The 27,490-nt window shown below is 53.2% G+C and overlaps 1 protein-coding gene across 1 annotated transcript in view; it reads right to left on the reverse strand.

Moving 5' to 3' along the window:
• The window catches only part of KCTD16 (potassium channel tetramerization domain containing 16), a gene marked incomplete at both ends in the record, with an annotated part of 60,479 nt that extends 34,193 nt beyond the window's left edge, over nucleotides 1-26,286 (reverse strand). The window contains one exon of the mRNA XM_080353168.1: nucleotides 25,455-26,286. Coding sequence (XP_080209294.1) covers nucleotides 25,455-26,286 — 832 coding nt within the window. The remainder of the gene's footprint in view (nucleotides 1-25,454) is intronic.
• Between the last annotated feature and the right edge of the window lie 1,204 nt (nucleotides 26,287-27,490).

Consider the following 27,490-nt stretch of genomic DNA (forward strand, 5'->3'; position numbering starts at 1 on the left):
CCCTCACACATACATCCCCGAATTACCATAACCTACAATGCTTCCCATGGGCAATATATTACATACATCATTCATGCTTATCATGTACATCACACCAAATTCCACAGGCAGGGACAAGAACGAAATCGCCCCATTTAAACAGAAAACAAGTTTAAGAAAATCTGCTCTCATTTTAGGGCTAAATCATCACTGCTATGTGAACAGAGATCGTGTGTGTAATTACAGCAGCCATCAAGCTCAGTGCAATCACTGTAGCGGGCACAGCACCCCGGGCTGAGAGCCATTTGCAGTGGCACAGGTCCCAGCACAACATCGTTCCCCTGGAAGGGATCAGTGTAACTCGTCCAGAATCTGCTTCTAGACCTTGAAATACAATCGCTGCCGACTGCCGGGTCAGGGCCCCAACGCCACGGGCTCTCCCCAGGGCCCAGCACGGCTTCCTACCACCAAAATTGGTTTGTGCTCATGCAGCCTCAGGGCTGAGAAACTCTTTGCTCTCTTGTTCCACAGATTATTTGTTCCACTCCTTTTTTTCCTCCCCCGTGTTACAGCTGAATTTGCACAGGTCTCTTCACTGGCAACATCAGTTATCCCAGATCATTTGTTCTGAACTGTACGAACCAGTAAGTGCTGAAATAGCTTATTTTACACCGTCACTACTAACCTGTTTTAGAGGAATTTATTCACATAGATATGAATTCTAGTTATTTAATTATTCAATTTTAAATCTCATCCGTAACCCAGGCGTAGCCAAGCACAGTGCTGGGTGAGACACGCAGAGCGCTCGCTCCCACCCGCCGGCACCACCGCGAACGCTCCATTTGCAGCCACTGAGACTGGAGCTGGTTGCAAATACCAAACTGTACTTCTGGGTGCAAATCTGCAGCAACGCCGCGGTACCAGCTCTGTGTTTTACAAAAGCCGATGGTCGGTGCTTGCTCAGCACCGCGTTTCCAGGGTGAACCTGGGGCAGCAGGATGGGGGCCGGGCCGGCAGCGCTCCAGTCCCTCCGGGGCCGGATTTGAGGCACCGACAAGCAGGAGCAGAGGCGAGAACCGCAGGGCTGGGCGGCACGCACGCCGAAAGCTGGCTGAGCGCTGACGAGGCATTGTTACAAGTCTGTTGACATCCTCCAAGTGTTTTTAAGCGTGAGGTCTGCTGCATTGCTTGTGGCCTTTCTAGAATAACAGCTAACAGGCATTGATCGGGTTTTTTTTCAGATCCATTTGTCCTGAACACTTGCTTGGATTATAAATGCAAATAAAAACAGAAACGAAAGGGAAACCAGTTCCCCAGCCGTTAAACAGAGGACATATTCACCTTGTTTGTATTGACGCGGACGTGGCTGAGATGCCACTGTGCTTTGGCATCCTTAGCTAACCACACATCCAGAGACCAGCGCCCAAAGAAACAAGCGCAACGATGCTGTTGGTGCAGCAGACACGGGATGAAAAGCGACGTCAGGAAAGGCAGGAGGAGAGCAGACGCTGCACGGGACGACCAAGGAGACCGGGAAGGAGGATGGGAAACTGAGAATGGCAAAGGTACCCATGAATGACACCCTTTTCTTGTAAAAATGAATGAATAAAACTCGCTTCCAACACTGACAGGCTTTGGCCTCTGCTGTAAACAGGCTCATAAACACACCAGATGCCTCTCTCTGCTGTCCCTGCTCATTAGGAAGCTGCAGCCCCCCGGGAACAGCGCTGCCATAAGAAAATGATGAGAGAACATATTGCCTGGTGCCAGCATTCACCTTTTTCCAAGACGGAAACGATCACGGACATTTTGATGGGTAGGGTGAGAACACCGTTACCGATGCGATGATGAACACGAAGTTAATTTTCCAATACATTTCCCACAAACTGTTTCTTTAGGAATTGTCCTCAGAGTCCGGAAAGCAGCTCTGAAGAGCCACTGTCCAATCCTGACTGCTGCGCCGGGATCACTGCGGGGAACGCAGGATTCTCCACGGCAGGTGGAGGGGCAGGACGATTCCTGTTACGAGAAATGCCTGTTTTACCTGGCGAGGAGCAGGGGGAAGCGGGGCAGACTGGCCTGGTCACTGCTCGTTGGTTATTGGGTTTTTTCTCCCCTAGAAATCTCAGATAAAGCCCAAATACAGCAGCTCCCTAAGCTGGGTCAAGCACTGAGTGCAAATTCAATAGCAAAACAAATATCCTCCACTGCACCACAGGAGAAAACAAGAGCAAGTCAGCTGGGAGGGGGGACACGTACGTGCAGAGGTGACTGCGGGACAAGACGCTTGCAGAAGGAAAAGGGGACAACAGGGAGTGTGACACGTGGGGTCCCAGGACACCGGCCTCTGCTGGCCCTCGGGGCTTCTCCTGGCAGCACGAGCCCTGACTGAATTTCAGTTCCCCTCCCCTTTTGTTTTTTCATTAGGATATATATATATAAAAAATATTATATATATATATATTTTTTATATATATATGTATATATATATTATATATTATATATATAAAATATATATTTTTATATATAATATATTTTATATATATGTATATATATTATATATGTAATATATATTATATATATATTTTTTATATATATATACACATATATATATATTTATATTTATATATATATAAAGGCAGGAGGTGCTGCTGGGTCTGGCCGGGTGCTGCAGCAGGGCAGGCGCTGCCTCCCTGGCCGGGGGACGATCCCGCTGCCCCCGGGGGACGATCCCGCTGCCCCCGGGGGACGATCCCGCTGCCCCCGGGGAGGTTCGCGCACCAACGCCCCCAGGGCCCGTGGGGCAGAGCTGGGGCGCAATGGGTGCTCCCGCGCTTCCCCACAGCGAGACAGAGCGACTGGAGCAAATGGAACAGAAACGCCTAAGCAGCACTCAAATGAACATAAGAAACGCAGTCTGAGAGGACGAGAAATTGAATTTTAAGCCCATAAAGCAGCACACGAGCGTATCCGCAACGGAGCTGCCCTGGCTGGCAGAGGTCTGTCTGTCCGTCCCCCCTCACTGCCGTGGGTGCAGGCGGCTGGTGATGCTCAAGGGGAGGGTGCTGAGCCGGGTCAGTGCCAGCACCCCAAAAGGGGACTGTTCCCAGGGATTTCTATGAATTCCCAACATCATCAGCAAACATTCTCAGTGCTGATGCAGAACACAAGGGTGTGAGCAGGGAGAAGAACAGAGCGAAGCGATAGCACTGCCAGGTGCAGCAACGCTGCCCACACCAACCCCAGCACGCACAGAACACGGGTACATTTGCATCTGTCTCTTTTCTGAATGAGAAAGTGCCAACTTCGCAACAAATCCCACAGACAAATAGCTCAAGAATAATTCAGTTTTCCAATATAATTTGTACTATATGCTGCAGATAACATGTATTATGTTGAGGGATTGCCAATTCCCTGATTTTCCAGGCTTCTTAAGCCCATAACAAAGAGCACGCCAGGGATTTCATCGTCCACGGTCAGTGGCACGAGCTGTTCTGCCCCGCTCGCTGAGGAGGCAACAGACACAGTTACGCGCCTCTGCAGTGTCTGTCACCGGGAAATACAGATGTTGGCTGTAAATGAAGGGCCATGGAGCCGTCCAGCAGCAACCCGTCCAAAACCGAGCACTGAAGACAATGGCTCAGCCCACCGGGTGTCGGGGGGGGCGGTGGTCTCCTCCGCACGCTGCGCAGGGACCCGGCCCCAGCACCCCCGAACGAGGTCCCTGGCTCCCGCACGCCAGAGCCAGGGGAGCAGGAGCGGGACAGACGCAGCCGTGTCCCCTCGCCACAGCCAAAGAGCCCCCACCGGCACCACGACCCGCGTGTCCCATCCCAGACCTGCCCCCCACCCCCAGCGGGGACGCGACTCTGGTTTCACACGCACCAGCCTCTGAGCTCTTTTTACACACTGTCCGCTTTCTCTGCTCTTGCCGAGGCTCCCACCCCTGCGCACGCAATTCCCTCCTGCCATTTACAGCTCATGAGCCGATTTTCACTTTTCCCCAAGTCAAAAATATGTGCAATAAAGGGTGAGGCAGAGACAAGTAACCCATGAACATGATGAGCTGAATGCTTCCCTTTTTCCCCCGTTGTCAAACACTGATACACACCAGCTACAGGACATTTTGTCCCTGTGTATCACTGAAAATTACTTGGGCATGATATTTCTTTTCATGTAATACAAGCAGTACACGGGGGAGGGGGAACAGCCAGATGCACTAGGTACTTTGGATTCAATTTTGTCCTATGATTATCTGTCCAACATCGCTATCCCAGATTTTTAAATAATCATACTTAAAACATTAAAAAAACAAACCCACTTTTTCCTTGAAAATTAAAATGAACTGGTGATACACAGAGTGGAACAGCTTCGTTTTGCTCATCATCAGGAAGAAGCATTTGAGTGACAGAGTCAAGTTAATAAACCCTGATGAAACAACAAAAGATCCAAACAAAAGCAGAGCTTCAGAACTCGCAAATACCACCCCAAATAAACAAACCCTTGGTGCTGGCAAAGCTTGTGGGTGGGATATCCAGCTCGCCAGAGAAAAGAATCCCCAGTTTCTGTTGGGGAAACTTGGGATGCTGGTTGTACATCAGCCAGCAATAAAACTGGCCTGAGCAGCTCAGCCGGGAGCAATCCTGCGCCGTCCCACCCCCGGGCTTTGCTAAGCCTGCCCTTCAGCCTGTGCCTTTCCCCAGTTCCCAGCACACCTCAGTATCTTTAGCATCCTACAGACAACACCCTCAACTTGGAATACGACAGTCTTGTTTGAAAACGTCGCATCTCATTTTTAATACAGTCTAAGGACTGGAAGAACCCAGGAGGGAAAGAGAGACGGTTTTCTTAATGTAAGGGGCAGCACTTTTCAGGCAAGTGGGGAAGGCACTCGCGCAGCCCCCGCTCCACCGGACCCGACGGGAGAGCAAAGCCTGGGGCAGCAGCTCCAGGAACGGGAGAGGAGAGCGCGGTGGAAAAGCACCCTCTGATCCCTCCGCTCTGTCCAGAGGAGCTTCACAAGCACAGCACAGCAAAAGGAAAAAGGGACCTCATTCCATCCTGAACGTATTTAAAGCCTGGTGTTCCTAATGGGTTATCATACTTCAAAATAAACCAGATCAGATGTGTACAGCCGAGCTGCATCCCACAACACCAAGAGCTTTCAGAGTATGCCCATTAAAACTCCATCAAATAATTACAGGCAATTTGGTTGGGGGCAGAGCTTTAACCTCAGACTGCAGCATAATTTGGTGGAAAATTCAATCATCTAGCTGTAGTTTCTTTCTTATTAAGGATATTTTAACAGCCTGTTCTGCTGCCTCACACGTTCTCACTTGTATTTCCTGGACATTGATGAGCCCAAACGTGCACAGGCAGAGCTCAAACTCGCTGCCATTGCTCCTCACGTGTGTGTGTGTGTTGGTGACACCCAAACCAGGCAAAAAGAGAACGTGAGGCCCGAGATACTTCATCATAAATTCCAGCTGGACTCTTTCAGTTCCATTAGTCCAGATCCAGGTCAGAAGCTTTTGTGGATTCTGACACCGTGATGTCCCCATGGTGGGACACAGTGCCCATCCTGCCCCTGCTGCCCAGCGCCAGAGCTGCCCAGCGGCGCGGCTCTCCTGGAGACAGGCACCACAGTCCCCTTTTGACTTCAGCATGTGGATCAAATAATTGTTTGGATTTTAATACTGAGCCTACGTTTCAGCAATTTGCATTTAAATGTGTTGTCAGAGAACTTCCAGAAGTCTTTAATAGGACGGCTGGTTTGCATTTTAATGTGCACTTGAAGAATTTCAAGAAACCTTTTCACGTGGACAGTTTTATCTGAGTCACGTTCACATTTGCGGGGGAACGGGAGCTGACAAATCGCTAAGCACAGTTCTAACAAAACTACTTTGGAGACAGCCCGGCCCTGCTGGACTTGGTCTGTGGTGGGAATGGAGTCCTGCTGGGGATGTGGATTCCGGGCTGGGCTGGACAGCGGGGTGAGCGCCGGGCTGGTGCAGAGGCGGCCGAGCAGCAAACCCGGGAGCTCAGAGCCCACCGGGACCTGGAGCACGGGGGGAAGCCCCAGCCCGGCGGGCAGAGCCCCAGCCCAGCGGGCAGAGGGACCGGCAGCTCCAGAGGGTGTTTGCTGGAGCTCGAGCAGCTCTATGAGCGGTTCAGCTGGGGCACGGCTCACCGGGGCCATGCTGCAAGCGAAGGAACCAGCAGCTCGTCTTCTACGTCTGAAGTGAAGACAGACAAAGGTGTGATTTCGTTCCTGCTCTCCTCAATAAAGTATTTTAAGCTCCTTGTGACTCTCAGTATCTCTTCAGAGCACGCTGTAGTATCTGGGCTGTACTGCTACATTTATGCTTCCAGGTTAGAGAACAACCCTCCTCCCCCTTCACCAGCCCAGTGCCACTTGGATCCGTCAGATCACAGGAAAAGGGAGTGGGGAGGCTGGGCAGAGTGTCTGGCAATGGCAAACAGCGTAAGGCTTCAGAAAAGCACAGCCCTGAGCTGCAACCCCCACCACAGCCCCCGCAGCACATGGGGACACCATGGGGACACCACAGGGACACTGCAGGGACACATTCCACCGGCTTCCAAAGAAAACTGCAACTGCCCCGCGGGGCTGGGGGACCAGGCGGTGGCTGCACGGCTGTTCTGACACCCCAGCTGACGCTTCTCCCCCCGTCAGCAGGATACTGGCACACGCCTGCGCCGCATTCGTCATTCCAGCAGCACAGCTTCAAGTGCTGGGGGAAGAATCTGTGTTTCTGATTATCAGCTTTACCCCAGACTCATTCCTAAGCAGAGCAGAACTCTAAGCTGATGTAGAAACAAGTTCTTCCTTCCAACTGTAATAGCAGCAAGAAATAGCTCCTTTAGCTTGGGCTTCCTTAGATAAGATATGTACATGCCTGCAGATTATCTTAACAGAAAATTAGGTTTCTACACTGCTTAAGTGCTTTATGTCCTCACTTAAACACAAAATGTATTCAACATGCAGAACAACTCAGCTAATCACACTGTTAAGTCATGCATTTAAGTTTTGTTAAGTTAGCTTATGTGTTTCCATGTTACAAGAACAGACGCAGGGACTAGTCTCTACAATACAAACAAAACAACACAAAACCAAACCAAACCTCAAGTTCAGTTTCTCTTTGAAATAAATCAGCACAACAATTGATGCCTCAACAGCCAAAGCAGCTGAGAAAGCCCCGTTCCAAGCGAGCGCAGCCTTACCTGCCCCTGCCCGCTCCGCACACACCCCAGGGCTCTGCCCAAGCCCACCCTGCAGATAAACACATGGAGCACAGCTGTGCCCGTCAGCCAGAGCCGGCCTTAAAGGGGTACCGGGGCTGCTCCCAATAGATAGAGCGAGACACAGTCATCACTAGCAACAAGTGGAAAAACTTGGAGACTATTATAAGGTTCAAGTCAGCTCTTTTAGGCCACAGAAGTTACTTGCAGCTAAGACAGTGCCAGCGGGATACAGGAACACTGTCCTGCTGCTAAACAAATGCAAGGCTGAGGCGTTTATCAAAAATAAATGACTTTGGGAAACAAAGATGCTTATTTTTAGGAGATGAATCATTCGGTGACAACGCTCCATTCAGTTCCCATCATTTCACCATGGCCAGTGACCCGGTGGCTTCGCCATCTCCTCGGTGGCTGCCGATGCCGCGGCTGCTGCGCCGGCCGCCCCGCGACCGCTGCACGGAGACCCTGACCCAGGGCACGGCAGAGCAGGGACCAGCCTCCCTGCCCTCCAATACAGAACGTTCCTACCCTGTGCACAGCAGAGGCAGCTGTGATTTAAACACGCACACGTCTGCTGCCCTCAGACAGCTCCGCTCTCCTACCAGAGCTTGCAACTCGCTTTGCAAACCTGCCGATACTTTACCGTGCAAGCAAAAGTTTACAAATTGCAATTAGCCAAGTGGAGACATATGCAAGGAGACAGCAGAATAATTAGTGATAAGCAAACTGGGTACTTCAGAGTTTAAATTATCTACCACATAATTGGTACATAAGTAAGAATGTTGGTTTGTTTACTCGATGTGGGGTCACCTGCTGCTTCCACCGAACAAAGCTGCCATGAATTCCAATGGAATAGGCTTCTGCTGCTTCAGCCAATTATTTTCTCACCAGAGATCAGAGAATCAATAAAAATGAACAAACAAGTCAGTTTTTGATCAGCTGAAATATTGGTTATGTGGGATTTTTATCATATTCTTTATTGCAATAAACATAAACAGAATATCACATACGCATCAAGAGTGCCAGCTCTTGGAACTGCCGAGCGCTTTGTGGCAGCTGATGTTTGCCATCCCCCACCCGCCTCGAGACGGGGGATTTGGGGTCTTTTCTACAAGTGCCCATGTTGCCCTGGGGCTGCAGGACCCCCCCGTGGGCCACTGCTGAGGGCCACACCTGAGGGCCAGGTGACCAGCGAGCACCTTTGGATCGCGTGGGACACCGAGCAGCTGCTCCACGGCCGCCGGTTCCACCTGCCCGGGCTCGCGCGCGGCCAGCGGGTCCCGGCGCCGGCGCGCCGGCTGGAAGTCATCCTGCTGATCCACATCCCCACATTTCCTACTTCAGTAGCCAGCGATGCGTTCTTAGGGAAAGCACACTGGGTGGTCGTTAATGGCCAGTAATAAGATGTTGAGGAGAAAATACGGTGACAAGACAGGTTTTGTAACATCCTGTATTTAAACAACAGTTCCAAGCAGAGGGAAACTCATTGTAAAGCTGGCTCTGTATTTCTGGGGAATTTGGGAGGGTCAAATAAACCCATGTGTTATTTGGCACACTGCTGTCAGGGTGCGTGATACACGCCAAATAAAACTTTGGCTACAAAGGCTGAAACTAATGTAAAGGTCTCACTGAAATAATTTTAACAATTCTAGTGAATGGGCACAACAATCCTTCTGATCTCAGTCACAAAGAGGTTCACGCATCTTCACTCCGGACCCCGTGGTTAGTACACGGCAGCTCTAAGGGCTTGTCGGCTGAATTCAGTCTCCTTTGGGGACATATGGGACATGTTCCTGTCCTGCAGAAGGGGACTGTTCTATACGAGGTTGTATCCAGGTGGACGTGTTCAGAACAGCTCAGTAAAAATGTGACTCCCGTACATTCAAACAGCTTTTGGCAAACGGTGTCGTTATGAATTTATCAAACCTGATCTGTCCTCCCCAAGTGGCTGTGTCACCGCGCGCCGAGTTAGCGCAGGAGACGACGGAGCCTGTTGTGACAGGCAGAAACACGGACGAGCGCCGCAACACACGCGTCCCTGGTTTGTGTTTTCAGACGGCGAAGCAAGAAGACACTTTCGATTAGGGGCGCAGCGCCCGCGAGCCCCACAGCTCCGGACGGCCACTCCAGCCCTGCGGCCACGGGAACCGGGTCCTGCACAGCCCACGGGGACGCACGGGGGTCAGGAACCCCCCAGCACAGGACACATGGGGGTCAGGGGCCCCTCAGCACAGGACACATGGGGTCAGAGCCCCCCCAGCACAGGACACATGGGGTCAGGGACCCCCCAGCACAGGACACATGGGGTCAGGGCCCCCCAGCACAGCCCTCCCCAGACCCGCGGAGGACAGGGTGCGAACGGCCCTTCCACAGGGCTCGTGGAACACCCCCGGCTTGGGCCGTGCCCGTTGCTGCACTGGGACATTCACCATTGCAGCCCAAAAACCCATAACCGTGCGCTGGCCATGAACGCTGCTTATATATGTACTAAGGAACACCATCAAATATCTAATAACATTATGCTAAGCGGTTTTAAAAGAAATACGATTTTCCCTATCAAAGCATTCTTTAAGGTTTAACTTCATCTATTCTCTTCAGTTACTTCATCCCTTGGGGATAAGCACATTCAAACACTGACGATCTGTGCAATGCCATTATCAATACAAACTGATTTTAAAGGCTTCCAATATTTAGAGAAGAGCTACAGCACGATTGCAAACAACATCTCTGAACACTTTTTCAAGCAGTGTTTAATCTCTCCCGTAGCCGTGGCTCTGCAAAAGCTGCATCCGCAAACAGAAAATGCAGTGTGTCACTGAAGTTGTCACTGCAGCTGAGCAAACACATTCTAGCTAGGATTTTACTTATTAAATTTCACTGTTTCTTTTTGAAATATGTTCAAAATCAGGTCACGGAACTTGCAAACGTCTTTGTCACTGGTATTCTTTCGCATTTCTCCAGGCAGGGAGAACCTGGCAGGGTCGGGTGCAGGAAATCCACGCACGGGAAAATGTCTCTCTCCCCAGCATGATGGTTTATGTCACAGAACAGCACGGGGGACACGTGCCACATGGTACTGGAATTCGGCTTTGGTTTTTTTGGCAATAGAACAGAAGCAGATGTACTGACACTGATTTCAAGCCCTGGTTTGATTTCAAGCCATGGAGACGTAGGTGCAGCGTGGGAAGATGTGCGTGGGGTGCCGGTCCGTGGGCACGGCTGGCAGGGCCCGGCGCTGGGGACGTGGGCATAAAGGGCAAGAAGTTGAGATTCCAGAGCTCTGTAATCCCCCCGTTCAGAAGCGGCAACATAAACTTTCACATATTTCTGCTTGCGCAGGAGAAGGCGGCCGCGGGATCGGTGCCCTGTGCCTCTCTGCTGTCACCTTCTCCCTCCCCCCAGGTAACCCAGAGAACAAACACGCTGTCTGCAGCAAGGCGGCAGCTGTGGAGGTGCGATGGACTCAGCTGCTCTTACGGTGCTGTGCTGTTTTCCGTTAAACACTCATTACTCATCCCCGCTCACCCTGTCCCCATTAGTACCTGAGCATCTGCGCAGAGCGGAGCCCGACGTGTGCCCCGCAACGGGGCCGCACTCCGAGGAAAACCAAAAACAGCACCTCTGGCTATGGCACAGGCTTCTCGGTCAGTGTCATCTCAGCCAGGATAATTATGGAAAATACTAATTATCAAAAATAGGTGGGAGGGCAAGTTTTTGCGCTCCAGGGGATCCCAAAAGCCCCTTCTGCACTGCATCGGCTGCCCCAGCAGGAGGGGCCACGCCAGCCCCATGGGGCGAGACCCCGCGCAGCCTGTGCAGGTGCGCCCAGCAGCGCTCCTCTCGGCGTCCTGCCAGCCCCGCCGCCCCGCCAGCACAGCGCCACCAGCGCCCCTCCAGCACAGCGCCACCCCTGCCCCTCCAGCACAGCGCCACCAGCGCCCCTCCAGCACAGCGCCACCCCTGCCCCTCCAGCACAGCGCCACCCCTGCCCCTCCAGCACAGCGCCACCGCCGCCCCTCCAGCACAGCGCCACCGCTGCCCCTCCAGCACAGCGCCACCCCTGCCCCTCCAGCACAGCGCCACCGCCGCCCCTCCAGCACAGCGCCACCAGCGCCCCTCCAGCACAGCGCCACCGCTGCCCCTCCAGCACAGCGCCACCGCTGCCCCTCCAGCACAGCGCCACCAGCGCCCCTCCAGCACAGCGCCACCGCTGCCCCTCCAGCACAGCGCCACCGCTGCCCCTCCAGCACAGCGCCACCAGCGCCCCTCCAGCACAGCGCCACCCCTGCCCCTCCAGCACAGCGCCACCGCTGCCCCTCCAGCACAGCGCCACCCCTGCCCCTCCAGCACAGCGCCACCGCTGCCCCTCCAGCACAGCGCCACCGCCGCCCCTCCAGCACAGCGCCACCGCTGCCCCTCCAGCACAGCGCCACCGCCGCCCCTCCAGCACAGCGCCACCACTGCCCTTTGCATCGCCCACCAGCTTTCCAGAAAGCAGGAAAAAAAGCAGCAGAGGGGTCTGAGCGGGGAGCAGGGAGTCCCTGCCATGGGACTGTCTCCATCCCGCTGCCAGAGCCACTGCCGCTTCAGGACGGGAACAGGGGCTTCTAAATCCCTGCGAGCTTGAACGAGCACTAGGGAGATTTGCACATTTGCATGCAAGAGGAATGAGTAACGGCAGCAGGCACGAGGGAGGAATAAATGAACCTGATTATACCCACACCTGCAACCGGCGTCTTTGCCCTTGCGCCATATGTTTGCACTGTCTTTTGTGGAAGCCTTCCCCACGGCTGCTGCCGGGATGTACACGGGAGCTGCACCAAGGACGGGTAACAGACTGAGACTTATTTTTGCTGGTCTGGTCACTCGATCACAGTCAGACCTCAGAAATACATTCCCATGTTAGGAGCAAGCTGGGCAGACACTTACTCAATGATTTAACCCTTGGGAAACATTTTTTTTCCCCAATCTCAAATACTTACAGCTTGTTTCAAACGCAGGAGGTACAGGGTCTCTCCCGCTTTCTGGATCGGGCTCTAAATCAAACACCAAGGCCACAGATTGGCACAAGCTTCCGCATGAGCAGCTGCACATGGCAAACACCCCTGAGACAAGGAAGATCACGGACCCACGTCAAACCTCCCCCTCCGAGAAGATGCCACTGACTGTGGCCCTGGCGGAGCAGGAGCCACCGCAGGGTCCGCGCTGCACCCCAGACTGGCCTGGAACGCGCGGCAGGTCCTGCCCGGGGTCTGCGGCACGGGGACCAGAAACAGGGCGGAAAGCACACACAGGCGCTTTGTGCAACACTACGGTGCCTTTGCACGAAAATTAGTGCTACGTAGTAGGGGTAAAATATTAAGATGGCCATTAATAATTTGTAGCAGTAGATTGTATTTGTTTCATAAAAGATTAAATAAACTTATAAATTATGACAAAAATATAACCCTGTGTTTCATGACAGGATTAGACAGTAAGTACCAGATCCTCACTGGTGTAAAAACGGGGTCAGGCTGCATTTATTCCAGCACAAGCCAGGCCAGACTCCCGCTCCGGCACCCTCGGTCACCGCGGGGCTGCGTGGCCCATCGGCGCTGCCCCGGGTCCCGCGCTGCCCTCCCAGGGACGGGGGTTTGTCATTGTCCCCTCTGCGCAGGGCCCGCAGCCCCCTCCGCCCGCACCCCCCAGGAGAGCGGCAACGGCTCTACGGGAAAACAAAGAGCCACCGGGAAGGAAACTGTAAATACACAGAAAGGAGTTTTAGGCAGAAATCGGGCTGTTTTCAATCTAAAGGTACAAGGCAAAGAGATTCTGAGAAGACTTGCACGTGTGCACAGACACGCACATCAATGCATGGACACACACAAGGGAAGAGAGAATGACAAGCAGGGCAATAATAGCAATAGTCAAAAAATAATTTGTTCTTAACCTGTTCAAAATAAAAATAACTAGTGTACAAGTTCACTCCTTAGACCATCTGTGTCTCATAAGCATGCTAAAATCCTGACACCATCTGTTCAATTGGAATTTTAATACCGTACCGATATGCCAAATCGCAATTATGCGCGCAAGGACAGCAGCCTCCTCATTCCCAGCCGACTCGCTGCCGTCCTTCAGGGGGACGGGGAACGAGCAGCGGCCAACCTGGAGCAACATGGTCGTGGGTGCTGGCTGCTCAGCCGGCCCTCCGCCCCGCGCCTGCTCGCGTGGGACGGCCGAGGGCCAGACAACCAGGGGAGAAAGTGCCCGGGTTGTGGTGGAGCGTGTCCTGTCTGCGCAGCCGCGCCGGGCGTCCCGCAGAGCCAGCAGCGCCAGCGCCGCCACCGCAGGAGCCGGAGCCACCGCTTGTGCCAAGGTCCCGCGGGCCGTGTCCGTCTGTCCTGCCACGACCCACCATGACTTTGCTTGTGCCGGGCCAAAGAGGAGACAGAGACCCCAGCAAGACCCGGGGTGGTTGGTGCTGTGAATCTGGGGTGAGCTTGGATTCAATGGCAAAAAGAATGTCTGTGAAGTGTCTAAAAAAACCTACCTTGCTAAATTAGCCTAGCAAGATTCACACCATCTTTTAACTAATTATTACTAGAGAGGCTGTTGAAAGCCTTTGCGTATTTTTATTGGTCCTAGTGGGAAAAAAATCCATTTTAAGATGGAAATTAATATAATATCTGCCAAGCCTTCTTCAGTGATTTTTTTTTGCTTAGCGATATTGCAGAGTTACAAACCATACATCATGTCCTGTGCTTCTGAGGATCAATTGCTTCAACAGACAAAACCAGAAATGTGTTCCCTTACCACTGCAGGGTATAAAGTGAATGAAACTGAGCGGGGGGAGGAAAGCAAAACACTGTCAAGTGAGTAAATCTTCAAGATGTAGCACATGCCCATTTTTTCCTGATCAATGGAACTACGTAGGCATGTTCATGGAATTTAATTAAGTTCCGTTCCCCAAGAAATCTATGCGCAACGTTTTCCTGCTATTATTTATTTACTATCTGCCACGTAGCTTTTAGCGTTCATGGAGAAAATGATTGGTTTCGCTGCACTTCCATTAGCAGGGGTGCAGCAGAGGCTGCTCCCCAAACGGCTGCAGGGAAGGCCGGCTCTTCCTCCCCTGTCCACATCTGTTCTCGCAAAGGAAAGCTAGTAACGTATTTAGATGCACTTCAGGTACGATGCCATTTGTACCAAAGCCACTGGCTACAGTTGGAAAAGAAGTGTAAACATGAACAGCATTTTTTAGATGGAAAAGTGGGAGTTGGAGCAGGGTCTGATTGTCCCCATTGAGGAGGTCCAGCAGAGCTGCCGTCCGCGGGGCGCAGACTGCGCGGGCTGCCCAGCCCCGCTCCTGGCAACGCTGCTTTTCTGTGTAATGGAGGAAAACAAATACCACTGTTCCTAAATGTTCGTCTTTCTGACAACACGTGAAAATGCACATTGGACTTGTGGGCACAGCAGCACCCGTGCCTGGGTGGGCAGAGCTGACCCGGCCTCAGCAACCCCCCCGGGCTGCAGCGCGGGACATGGGGACAGGGTGACCCGGCAGGGACACAGGGAGCCCAGCAGGGACAGGGTGACCCCGGCAGGGACACGGAGAGCCCGGCAGGGACAGGGTGACCCGGCAGGGACATGGGGCCCCGTCAGGGACAGGGTGACCCCGGCAGGGACACGGGGAGCCCGGCAGGGACAGGGTGACCCCAGCAGGGACAGGGTGACAGTGGCAGGGACACGGGTACCCCGGCAGGGACAGGGTGACCCCGGCAGGGACAGGGTGACAGTGGCAGGGACACAGGGCCCTGGCAGGGACAGGGTGACCCTGGCAGGGACAGGGTGACACTGGCAGGGACAGGGTGTCCCCGGCAGGGACACGGGGTCTCCCAGCACCGCAGGTGTCACCCCATTCTGGAAATCCTTCCCACAGATAAAACTTAAACCAACTTCTCAATCTGTCTGTGAGGAATGGTGTCTTTTCATTTCTGCATCATCTCCAGGACTCTTGAAAGCAACAGATTCTTCAATCAAATCCTTCCTGGTGAAAGCATTTTTATCAGTATCCTTATTTAAATATTCTTTGTCTACTTAGAGTGAGGCAGACTAGCTTTCTAGCTGCAAACTCTGAACTGAAGAAAGGGAATGATTTATTCCTCACGTAATGTAAGTGCATTGACTTGAGAGAATAGAGGATTTGTTCTCTTGAATGCTCACAAATGAAGGAAATCAAGAATACCCAAAAACGGCTCTCCCCCACCTAGGAAACATGTGCTTTTGCATCTTGATAATTGCGGCTTCACCAGGAAAGCAAAGACACCCTTGGGCACCACGTGGTTTGGGTTAAACAGCGTCCCATGGAATGACAGAACGTGCTTGAGCCATGGGCACAAAACCTCTCTGACCAACGAGCCTTGTGCTTTAAGAGAAACGCGTTCTGCCCAAAACTGGCAGGAATGACAGAGATCACTAGTGGGCCATTCACTCAGAAACAGAATTTCCTCTTTAATTCTGCAAGAAGACATTGATAAAGTACTTTTCCACAATTATGCTGCAACATCACACCAAAGAGAAGGAACCAGGCACCCTCTTGACGAGCAGCTCCCTGCCCTGACCGTGCCGACCACCTAAAACTGAGAGAGCAAACCGAAGAAAACATACTTTAAAAATAACCAGCAACTCATCCAACTCCTCCTTAGTGATTTCTGTGTGTTACAAGCAGGGAGGTTGTAGCTGTTCGGCAAAGCCCCTCACTGTCTCCAGCAGCCCCGGTGTCCCGCGCCCGTCTGCCGCAGGACGCTGCACCACGGCAATGACGGCGAAGAGAACACTCGCTTCATGTTCTATGTGAAAGCACCCGCTCTCAGTACCGGTGTTATATTGAGCTTAAATGATGATCAGTAATGACATTTTCATACGAGCATGCAAATAGTCAATTTGCAAAAAGACGTCTTCAGCCCCAGCGTCGGGACCAGCCTCGAGCCCTCCCGTTCCTCGGGGAGCACAACGCTGGACTTGCCGCACTGCCGAGACCTCCGAGCCGAGAAAACCGCAGTAAAATTCCCTTTGTAGAAGCCCAAATGCAGGTTTTCCAGGCTCTCTGACAGCACGCTTTTTGCTCACTCAAGCTTTGCCCTGAGTTTTTGGCTTTGAGAATATTTAAAGTGCAGAACTCAGTCAAAATCAGCATGTTCCACTGGGTTCTATTTCAGCCTGATTTAATTCTGGTGTAAAAATATACTCTGATTCAGTTTGATGGAAATTCAACCTGAAGTTTTGAAATAAGTCTCCTCCAAAATATGCAGAGAGAGAGTTTTTTCTGTAAATTGGGCTTTCGGGCTCAGCCCGAGCCCAAAGCCCCGCGGGGGCGCAGGGTCCCCCGCTCCCAGGCGTGCGGGGGCTCCCTCGGGCAGACTCTGCTCGCCCAGAGCACACGCCGCACTCTGCTTCACTTCCTATTGCAAACTAATGGTTTGGGGCGCCAAACTCCTTCTCCAAGCACCTCCAGAGCCGGAGCACAGCGACAGAGATTTCCACACGCGGACTTGGAGTCTGTCTGCCGGGTTTTCAGGATGGATTGCAAGCCGGGCTGGCCAGGGTCTCTTCACTATGTTTTTGGTAGAGCAATTTTTTAGCTGCCTTAGCAGCTAATCAATGAGCTCCTATAAATCACTAATGACTTTGTTAGTAGCTTCAGAAGAAGCCTTGGAAAATTTGTACGTATGATTTATGAAGCAGTTTCTAAGTGCGAGCGGTTCCCAGCTGTGCAGGGCTCCCCCCAGCCTGGCTCCCGGCGGAAAGGATTCATACCACTGGTAGTCAATAGAAAATGGGCAACAGGATCATGCCCTAACTGAGCAGTTCATATTTATGGGTATTTCACAAAGCTTATAAGCAGCTATCGAAATGTAAGAAGTATTCTCACAATTCTAGACTTCTTGCTTTCCTTTAAACATTATTAGAAAACTAACATAACAAGCTAATTTGGGAAAACTAAGGAAGATGGTCTGCCCAGTACTCTGATGCCCAGTTTACTGCTGTTCATTCTGTTTATTCACCCAGCAGAGGTAAAACCAAGTGACGTCCATTCCGAAAGAAAAGCTCAAAGCTCTTAGGAAGCCCTGAACAAAACCATTAGCACAGAATCAAACACCAGATTCCTACACCGGAGCAGGGAAGGGAGACGTTATCATCTCCTGCACTGAGCTTTTCTACCACATGTGAGCCACCAGACACGCATCCTCCCGACTGCAGGGGCAATTTGGGTGGTCAGCATTTCCCAAATCCTCACAGGAACACACTCCCTTATATCAGTGGATTTGAAGCTTGAGCTCCTCTGGCCCTTAAGCACTTGGGTCAACATAAGGAGGCATAATAACGCAGCAACGTTTTATTGTACTGTACTGTACTGTACGAGCCCGAGCGCATCTCCTGCCAAGCAGGGCTCTCTGGACCGGCCAACTCGTGCGCTATTACACCTCAGCGTCAGTTTAAGCAGTTCCACCAAGTCCAACTCACTTCAGCCTGTTTTCTTCCTTTACAAAACACATGGTTTGGAGCAAGTTTCAGAAAAGGTTACTCTTGCTCATTGCGAAGACATAATTCAGATTTCATTCTTTTCTCCATATTTCCTGTACGCTAGCCTTGAACTTGAAAAGCTGACAAAAAAACAAGAGAAGAAACTGAGAAAATGTTGTGGTTACAAATCTAAACAAACCCAGGATGGCTGGAAAGAAAAAACCAACCTGCTGCAAGAAGTGTTTGTCTGTGGGTACAATATGTTGCTGATACTCACTGAGTGACAAATATCTGTGTTATGTTTTCTTATTTACACTCCTTTGCTCTTTCTGATTTCGTTGTCATCAGAAGCACAGCTACATTGCAGCGGCTCTGAGCAGGGAGAGCGGGATGAGGGGACCCTGGGCCCTCACCCTGTCCTGCTGTCCTGGGACAGCACATGGGACCGTCCCGGGACAGCAGCGGGAGCGTGTCCCCAGGACAGCACACGGGACCGTCCCGGGACAGCAGCGGGAGCGTGTCCCCAGGACAGCACACGGGACCGTCCCGGGACAGCAGCGGGAGCGTGTCCCCAGGACAGCACACGGGACCGTCCCGGGACAGCAGCGGGAGCGTGTCCCCGGGACAGCACACGGGACCGTCCCGGGACAGCAGCGGGAGCGTGTCCCCAGGACAGCACACGGGACCGTCCCGGGACAGCAGCGGGAGCGTGTCCCCGGCACACACCTGCGGCTGGCACAGCAAACCCTCCTCTGAGTGGCCGGTCCCCAGACGCTGCTGCAGGACCTGTGCACCGCTCTGTGAGAGCATCCAGCTCAAGACTGCAGTTTCAAATACATGGCTTGGTTTGTTGGTTTGTTTTTCCCCTAAACACCAGCCCTCCTCGGTTAATCCCGTAGTCATTCCAGTCTCCTATGGATCACAGAGCAGCAGCAGCGTGAGCTCCACGGGTCAGTTCTGCCTCCAGTCCGTACCTGCAGCCGCTGAGGTGCTGGCTGGGCGCACCGAGGACATGGAGCAGCGTGTCCCCACGGCCAGGCCCTCGTGTCATCAACCCTGCTGGAACATTTCCACTGCCTCGCCGCGACCTGCCCCGCGTGATGCACACACAGCATCCCCACAGCTGGGACGGAGCGGGGAGGCGCAAGCACCACATCAACACCCATCCAACAGCCCCTTCGGGCAGCACTGATTGTGCCTCCCGAACAGCGACCCGGCTCCAGCGCAGAGCCCCCGCAGACACAGGATGGAGGGCTCGGGCTGTCCTGGGCAGGAAAGCTGCTGTGCGGGGCTGGGGATGGGGGGATTGCATTGCCAGGAGGGGTTTTGGAGCAGCAGGTCACACAGCTGCATGGTCACAATGGATATTTACCTCCAGCATTCAAGCCAACAAAGACCATACCCCAAGGGCTGTGAAATAACCGGCCATGCTGTGAATACTGGGTAGAGACACAGCCCAGTACCCAAAAGCCATCCTTGCCTGTTCCTGAACATCGTTATCCACACATTGTTAGAATGAACTCAAGAGTCCTACATCTGCCAACATTTTTACCAAGTTTTGCTTTGGTTATCCATGGAGCTTCTTAGACTAACCTAACAGTCAGATTTGACACTACTGGTCTCCAATAAATAACAGCATTTTTTCATCTGTGGAATAACTCTGATCAAAAACTCTGCAGGCTTTTCCATATGCCACGATAAACTGGGAGAAAAATCAACCGTCACTCAAGTCTGACCAAAAAAGCTGTGAGCAAGGTCCTTCCGACATGGCTGCGCTGACCGAGCAGACTCGAGATTGCAGCCCCGCCGCCTGCAGACGAGCATCCTCGCGAGAGGGAATTGTTTGGCAAGATGGACCAGATTCACTGATGATGACAATAATTACTTGGGAACAGAAACATCTCCTGTCAACAGGGAAGGAAGCTTGCATTATTCATTGGATTAGACTGTATTTTGTAATCTTTTGGGTCATTTTGATCTTCACTGATTTAAAACCAGGTAGAATCAACTACTAGAACATATGACAGTATCAGTTTAAAGAGAAGGGAAAATAGGTGCTATATACCTCTTCCACATCAAACCCGTTTGACAGCACAGCCGTAGGTGTCACCGTGCAGGAGCGTTCCGTTTTGTCAGTCAAATTCCTACCACACAATCCGTCCCTGAGTCAGCGATGTGTACAGCAGCGCGGGATCCCGCGGCTCTGCTCCCGCGCGCAGTGACGGGGCACAGCTCGCTGCGTGAGTCCCGAGCGGATCATCTCAAGCAGAGGACGCCAGGATGGTCCCGGGGCGGGCAGCAGAGCGCAGCCACGGCGGCACCGCGGGGCACGGCCCCTGCACAGCCCCGCGCCAGCGGGCCCGGCTGCCCGGGCCAGGAACCTGCTCACCGACACTCTGCACATCAGGCTCCTGCCGGGAGGTGACAAGCACACCCTGCAGCTTCTTGACAGAGCGAGGTGAGGAGGCCAAACTGCACAAGTGTCCCTAGAGCAAGCAGAGGCGCCGTGTCCTTCAGGAGCAAGAGCCTTGTTAATTAACTTTTGCCTTTCAGAGCTACAGTGCCGGGAACATCTCTATTTCCCCCGAACGCCTGCAGGTGCCTGAGCTGCTCCACACGTGCACATGTGAAGTGGCCGGTGCAAGGCAAGGCTTAAACAAATCAGACCATTGGCCTGGCTTTCTCAGACTTAGAAACACAGCCTTGGGAAGGGCAGGGATACTGTCTATCTAAATCCTCATTTTCTTTTCTGCTGGTGCACTTGAACGAGCATTTGTCAACCCCTCTCCACTTGCTTGTTGCAGGAACACATTTGAGTTAACCTGTAGGCCTGACGTAGCTAACAAATTCCCCCTCAGCACGTCTTGGTGTCGTTGTCAGTACCCTCATCTTTTCCCCAGTTTTTTCTTTCCAGACTGTGTGAATTTTCTCTCCTTTGCCTCCATCTGTACTTCTGTATTTGTTCCTTTTTGCCCAACGGCTCTCCTGTCCCCCTGCTTTATTGCTCCAGCTGAGCAGAGGACAAGCTGCTTGTTGTGGTGCCAACTGCATCCTTGCAGTGCTGCCCACAGTGTGCAGGGAGCCACCGCAGCGAACAGGGTTTGGTGTGAGGTATTAGGTTCAAGTTCTCATTTCCATACTGCGAACTGTTCTAAGAGACTATTGCAGTCCCAGCCACTGACAAGCAGAGAGAGAAGGGACATGGCATCAGGGCTTTTGGGGGCAATAGCAATATGCAGATGGGGCTGCCATGCGCTTTCTCCCCATCTCAGCCCACATCACTTGGCTCCTCGCTGCTCTGCAGGCATACACACAGTCTGCCGCGCTGCTGACCTGGATGAAGCTCAAGCCTGCTTTATTTCCAACCTGTTATTTTGCTTTTCTAGCAATCACCATATCCACCAGCAGGACTGCGCCCCACAGCCTGGCGGTGCCGCCCGCGGGGCAGCGGCAGTGCGAGCTGGGCGCGAGGTGATGGGAGGAGATGGGAGGCGATGGGAGGTGGTGCAGAGCTGGCTGGGAGGTGATGGGAGGTGGTGCCGAGTGTGCTGTTGTCTCTGCCAAGTGAGGAACGGGGCCAGGCTCCACCAGGCTGAGCCAGCCCATATGCTCTAACACCCCCTGCCCCCGCCACAACATTTACCAGATGTTCAAGTGCATGCTTTTGATTCATCCTATGGTAAAGGTTGAAAACATGCAAAAATGAAGATCCAAGCACATGCTGTCACTGTCTTCAAAAATTAGAGTGTTTGGAGATGAGGTTTTACTTCAAGATCATCAAAACAACAGGAGGAGGGGAAAAAAAAACACAAAATCATTCAAGTAAGAAAGCCGACCTTAACCAGTATAACATTTAAGTGAACGGTTTGGACATAAGAGAAACTGAAGAGAAAGAAAATGCTTGAGCAGAACCTGGCAGCGTTAACTCACACTCCACTGCGAGCCGGAGCCAGGCTGTGGTCCTGCTCCCCGCACCAGAGCCGCGCGCAGAGCCGCCGCACCGCGGCTGTGCGGGACGGACACGGCCCGGCCGCCGCGCTGTGCGCCTGGGGCTGTGCGGGCTGCACCGCCACCCCGCTGCCCTGCAGCCCAGCCTGCCCACGCAGCACAGCGCGCCTGGGGCTGTGCGGGCTGCACTGTCACCCCCGCTGCCCTGCAGCCCAGCCTGCCCACGCAGCACAGCGTGCCTGGGGCTGTGCGGGCTGCACTGTCACCCCGCTGCCCTGCAGCCCAGCCTGCCCACGCAGCACAGCGTGCCTGGGGCTGTGCGGGCTGCACCGCCACCCTGCTGCCCTGCAGCCCAGCCTGCCCACGCAGCACAGCGCGCCTGGGGCTGTGCGGGCTGCACCGCCACCCTGCTGCCCTGCAGCCCAGCCTGCCCACGCAGCACAGCGTGCCTGGGGCTGTGCGGGCTGCACTGTCACCCCGCTGCCCTGCAGCCCAGCCCGCCCACGCAGCACAGCGCGCCTGGGGCTGTGCGGGCTGCACTGTCACCCCGCTGCCCTGCAGCCCAGCCCGCCCACGCAGCACAGCGCGCCTGGGGCTGTGCGGGCTGCACTGTCACCCCCGCTGCCCTGCAGCCCAGCCCGCCCACGCAGCACAGCGCGCCTGGGGCTGTGCGGGCTGCACCGCCACCCCCGCTGCCCTGCAGCCCAGCCCGCCCATGCAGCGCAGCGCCTGCAGCTTTGCTGTCCGGACACTTTCTGCCTGCCCTGCATTTTGGGAAAACCTCCCCCAAACAGAACATGAATCTCCCATTAGCCTTAATAGCACCTACATTTGAACAAGGGAAGAAAACGCCATACAATATTAATCGTGCAATTTTGTTAACAGCACAGGCCGTACCCGCGTGAATAGCCGCACAGCTTACACTCCCTTTGGTCCTTCTGATCTACTTTCAGAAGGATTTGCACGTATCGTTCTTCACCTTCATGCCAACCACAGGCATTTACCTGCCCAGCAGTATTTGGAGCATCCAATGTACTCGGTGTATCAAAAAAATGTTCCTCCCTCTCTTCTCCTTCCTTTGGTAAAACCAGCCTTTCCCAGCCCCTGAGGGTCCCTGACCGTTCAGAGCAGGAGCTGCCCCAGGGCTCTGCAGAGACCACCTCAGCATCTGCCCCACCACTGGCACGAGACACCCCGAGTTTGGGCCCATTAACCTGATGGCAACAGCCTGATGAGTTAATGCCTAGATAGACACAGTTTGCAGCTTCTAATTAAATAATTACAGCTGCCAAGAAGCTGGAATGTTCCACTAGAAAGTCAGATGTCAATTTTGTTGGTCCTCAAAAGTTTCACATGAATTGACTTTGGGAGATGTGGACGAGGGTTCCTGTGGCTCCAGGTGACGCCTGCGGTGGAGCCAGGGACACGGCCCAGCGCCGCAGCCTCGCAGCTCCACTACAGCCCCCACAGCTCCACTGCAGCCCCCACGGCTCCACCGCAGCCCCCATGGCTCCACCGCAGCCCCCACAGCTCCACCGCAGCCCCCATGGCTCCACTGCAGCCCCCATGGCTCCACCACATCCCCACAGCTCCACCGCAGCCCTGCAGCTCCACCACAGCCCCACAGCTCCACCGCAGCCCTGCAGCTCCACCGCAGCCCCCATGGCTCCACCACATCCCCACAGCTCCACCACAGCCCCCACGGCTCCACCGCAGCCCCCATGGCTCCACCGCAGCCCCCATGGCTCCACCGCAGCCCCCACAGCTCAAACACAGCCCCGCAGCTCCACCGCAGCCCTGCAGCTCCACTGCAGCCCCCATGGCTCCACCACATCCCCACAGCTCCACCGCAGCCCCGCAGCTCCACCGCAGCCCCGCAGCTCCACCGCAGCCCCGCAGCTCCACTGCAGCACATGGCCCTGGGCATCACAGATGGGATCCAGATGACAGAGTGATTCTCATCACAGTCATCGCTTTAGCTTTTACCTATGGAAGCACCTTTGAAAAATCCATCTCTGAACCGTATCCACAAAACTGATACGGGCCAAACGCAAAGCCTGCTGAACAGGGTACCAGTCTTCCCAGGAACGTTACTTGAATTGGGTTTTCCCTGCACTGGTGAGAGAAGATTCTGTGACACCTACTACAGACTCTCACTCTCCAGAATCCGTAAGGCACCTCTCGTGTCGGTACCCAACCCCAGCTGTAGTGATGGAGAAGCAAAGAGCAATCCTTGAAGGCAAAAATTCAAGTAATATGAAAAACAGGAGTCTGTGCAAAACTCACCTTCACCCTCTCTTCAATTAGCAAACCATTGTGCCTATAAAGAACCTGTATTTTTTCCCGATTTTAAATATAAATGCAAACAGAATTTATTCTCATCCGTTCCTTTAACTACATTAATTCTCCTCTGATAGCTTGTACAGGACATTATGATTTCAAACACAATAAGCCTAATGATAGAAATCGTCCATCCCTGTTGGAATATAAGCGGATCTACGACCTTAGAACCATTCTGCTAAGAAATCCAGCTAGAAAACTAATTTTAAGTAAATCTGTGCATGTCCAAAATACAGATGGCTTTTCAGGATGCTAACTTAAGCACCATTACACAAGCAAATCAGGGCTGCCTGTTGAGCTGAGACACAAGAGTAGATGGCGCTGAATGCAGGATTACACACAAACTATTCACTTCCTGATCCATCTTTCATCTCAAACTTTTGTGGGCTGCCCAGGTCCCCGAGGCTGCTCCCGAGAGCACCGCACCAGCACGGCGGCTCCGCGGCACCGCGCGCTCGCGCTCCAGCGCCCCTCCAAAGCAGCGCCTGGATAAAGCCCATTTCCACAAATGCACCAAGGAAACGGTCCCTCCTTCCCCCTCTTGAAATGAAAATGGAGGAAACCAGCCTCATGAACCTCTCAAATATTTAAGCACAGCAGTTGCGGAATGATTTGCTGATACAAAATTATAGAATCAAAACTACCCCTGTGTTACCATTGGTAACAATGCCTCTACCTGCATATCGATTTGGAAAGTTAATGAGCCTGCTAGAGCTATCAGCTGAAATTGCCACAACAGTATGTGATCTGATGTGATTGCAGTAAGCAGGGCAGATACTCCTCATTATGAGGACAGTTTGTTTTTCATTGGCGTGTTGCATAACAAGGCACAGCGACTTGTCTCTCTCTGCTCCGAGCCCTCGTTTCCCAGCACATCAGCTGGCTCCGAGCAGGCCCCCTGATGGAAACAGCCGGGGGACGGGATTTTGTTTCCCCTTCGCTGCGTGTAAGTGTGTCAGGTTTGTTGACAGATGGCTTGGCTGACTGTGCTTGACTATTATCAAGCCGCTATTACCTTTGCAAATGGAATCCCATTTGAAGATGTTCTGTAATTAAATCTGCAGTGTGTTTGCAAGGCTGATGCTGCATCCTGCGTGGAAGGGGCAGCGGGCGAGGCGGTGGGATGCTGATGGCCCCGGGATGCTGATGTCCCCGCAGAGCCAGCAGCATCCCCCAGCCCCAGCGCTGGGCTGCTTCTGGCAGCCTGTGCTGCCACCTAGCCAAGAGCAAGCCATTGGGTTCAGCCTTGCTTTACACTTGGAAAGCTTAAACTGAAGCGTATCCCCTCGGATCTAAATAAAACCTCAGTGCACAGCAGATACAAGGAAACGTGCACTCTTTGTGCTTGGAGAATCGTACAGTCAGCAGAAGAGAGCAGCTTAAAACAGAGAGTTATGTTGCCCTCAGAAACGTCTTGTACTTACGGTAGAAGACATATTCAGTGTAGCTGGACCAGACCTTGTCGTCTGTGTACTGGTTGACAAAAGAAGCCGTCACTGAGGAGTTACAGGCCACCATGTGGAATCCACACTCGGACAACATGTCGAAAGCCCTCTCCAGGTGCTTGAACTTGAGATAAAACCTGGAGGTGTACCTTTCTGGAGCCCTGTCTGGGTCTCTGCTTTCATTCAAACTTTCTCCAAAGACCTCTTTGACCAGAGCAATCCTTCCACAAACCAAAATCCTTGGAACCCTCCTGAATTTGGCATCTGCTTGGCTCTCTCTGCCAATAGTGCACGACCCCCGGTACCCGATGGTAATGAATCCCCATTTGCGATCAGGCGGTAAGAGCGATGAGGGTGGGCATATTCTCGTGTCGCTGCCTTGGGAGACCTCTTCATAGTCACTGTGGCAATAATCGTCGGGGCTTTGCTTGTTGTCATCGGGAGCCAGGAGTTTGACCAGGTCCGGGAGCTGGAAGTACTCAGCCTCCCTCCTGAGCCGCCCCTTCTCTGGGAAGTGGTCAGGCAGAACCACCTGCTTGTCCCTGAGATAGTCCAGAATGTAGCGGAAAAGGAAACCATCTCTGTCGATGAAGAACCTTCCCTTGGAGTCCTTGGCCAGATCGTTGGCTGCGTCTCTCTTTGGGGTGAACATTTTCCACAGCAGAGAGTGAGGGGTGCCAACCAAGGTGGAATGGCGAGTGAAGTAAACCTGGCCGCCCACGTTTAGCTCCACTACCTCCGGGAAGGAGGGCAGCCCTGTGCCCTGCTCTCGGGGGGGAAGGTAAGTCCTGCAGTTGCTACTTAGAGCCATTGTACTTTAAACCAGAGATCAGCAGCACGAAACAGCAGGACTCTCAGTCACATCAAAGTGTAGAATAAGGCTCCCGACATGAAGGAAAAACAGCAGGGAAAGGAGAAGTGAGAAAAGAAAAATAGCCAGAAGGTTTGTTTAAAAAAAATCTGGATTGTCCATGAGCGACAGTGTGGCAGAAGTGGCTTACAGCCTATGCCATAGAGGCTGGAGAGCAATCGCTTCATGAAATGCAATCACACCATTACATCTTCCAACAAAGCCATCAAAATCAAGGTCAAGCCAAGCCTATGGTCATTCACAGGTCTGTCAAAGGGGAAAACAAAATAAGACACAAATTATTCTTTCAGGCATCACAGAAGCTGCAACAGAGAAAACCGGATCAGTTCAGAAAGCCAAGCTACATCTCCTGCTAAATAGGTCTGTTTTTCTGCAAGTTCTACGCTTCTTTTTCACAAGTGCTAATCAATGAACGGACGACATACGACCCCACCGCTTAAAAGAAAACACATCCTTCATCTTTAAAGAAACATCTAATTTAGACAGGCACGAGGGAACACGAACAGCGACTCTTACCTTGGTTACAGTTAATGCATAGCTCTTGGAAAGGAAAGCAAAATTTCAAGACACTCAGAACACACATACAGCTACACAGGGTCCAGTCGGCACGAAATCCGATCCCGGCAAAGGCAGGAAAAGTGTTCTCAGCAACATCCATGGAGATCTCAAGAGTTAAACCGAGTCACCGGAAAGTTAACCACGGCAGGTGACGAGGGAAACCAGCATATACCGCACGATGGGGGAGCGGGAAAAAATACCCAAACCACAACGAAACCCCCGAATCGATCCGATGGGGCTCGGGGAGCGGGGCGGCTCCGATGACTTGCAGAAAGCTGCGCTAAGGGCGGGCGGGTCCGGCGGCGGCATCACCCGGGCGGCGCGGCCATGGCCCCCCCGGACCGCCGGGCGCTGGGGCCGCCCCGCTCCGCTCCGCCCCGCCGGGCCGTGCGACCGCTCCGCGCCCTGCCTGGCTCTGCGCGGCTCTGCACCGCCCTGCGCGCCTCTGCGCGGCTGTGCACCGCCCTGCGCGCCTCTGCACCGCCCTACCCGGCTCTGCGCGGTTCTCACCGCCCTGCGCGGCTCTGCTCAGCGGCGCGGGGCTGGGAGCGCGGAGGGCGATGCCGATTGCATCATCTTAAAGGAG

This window comes from Nesoenas mayeri, assembly GCF_963082525.1.
Source record: "Nesoenas mayeri genome assembly, chromosome: 14".
In the NCBI taxonomy this organism is placed as follows: domain Eukaryota; kingdom Metazoa; phylum Chordata; class Aves; order Columbiformes; family Columbidae; genus Nesoenas; species Nesoenas mayeri.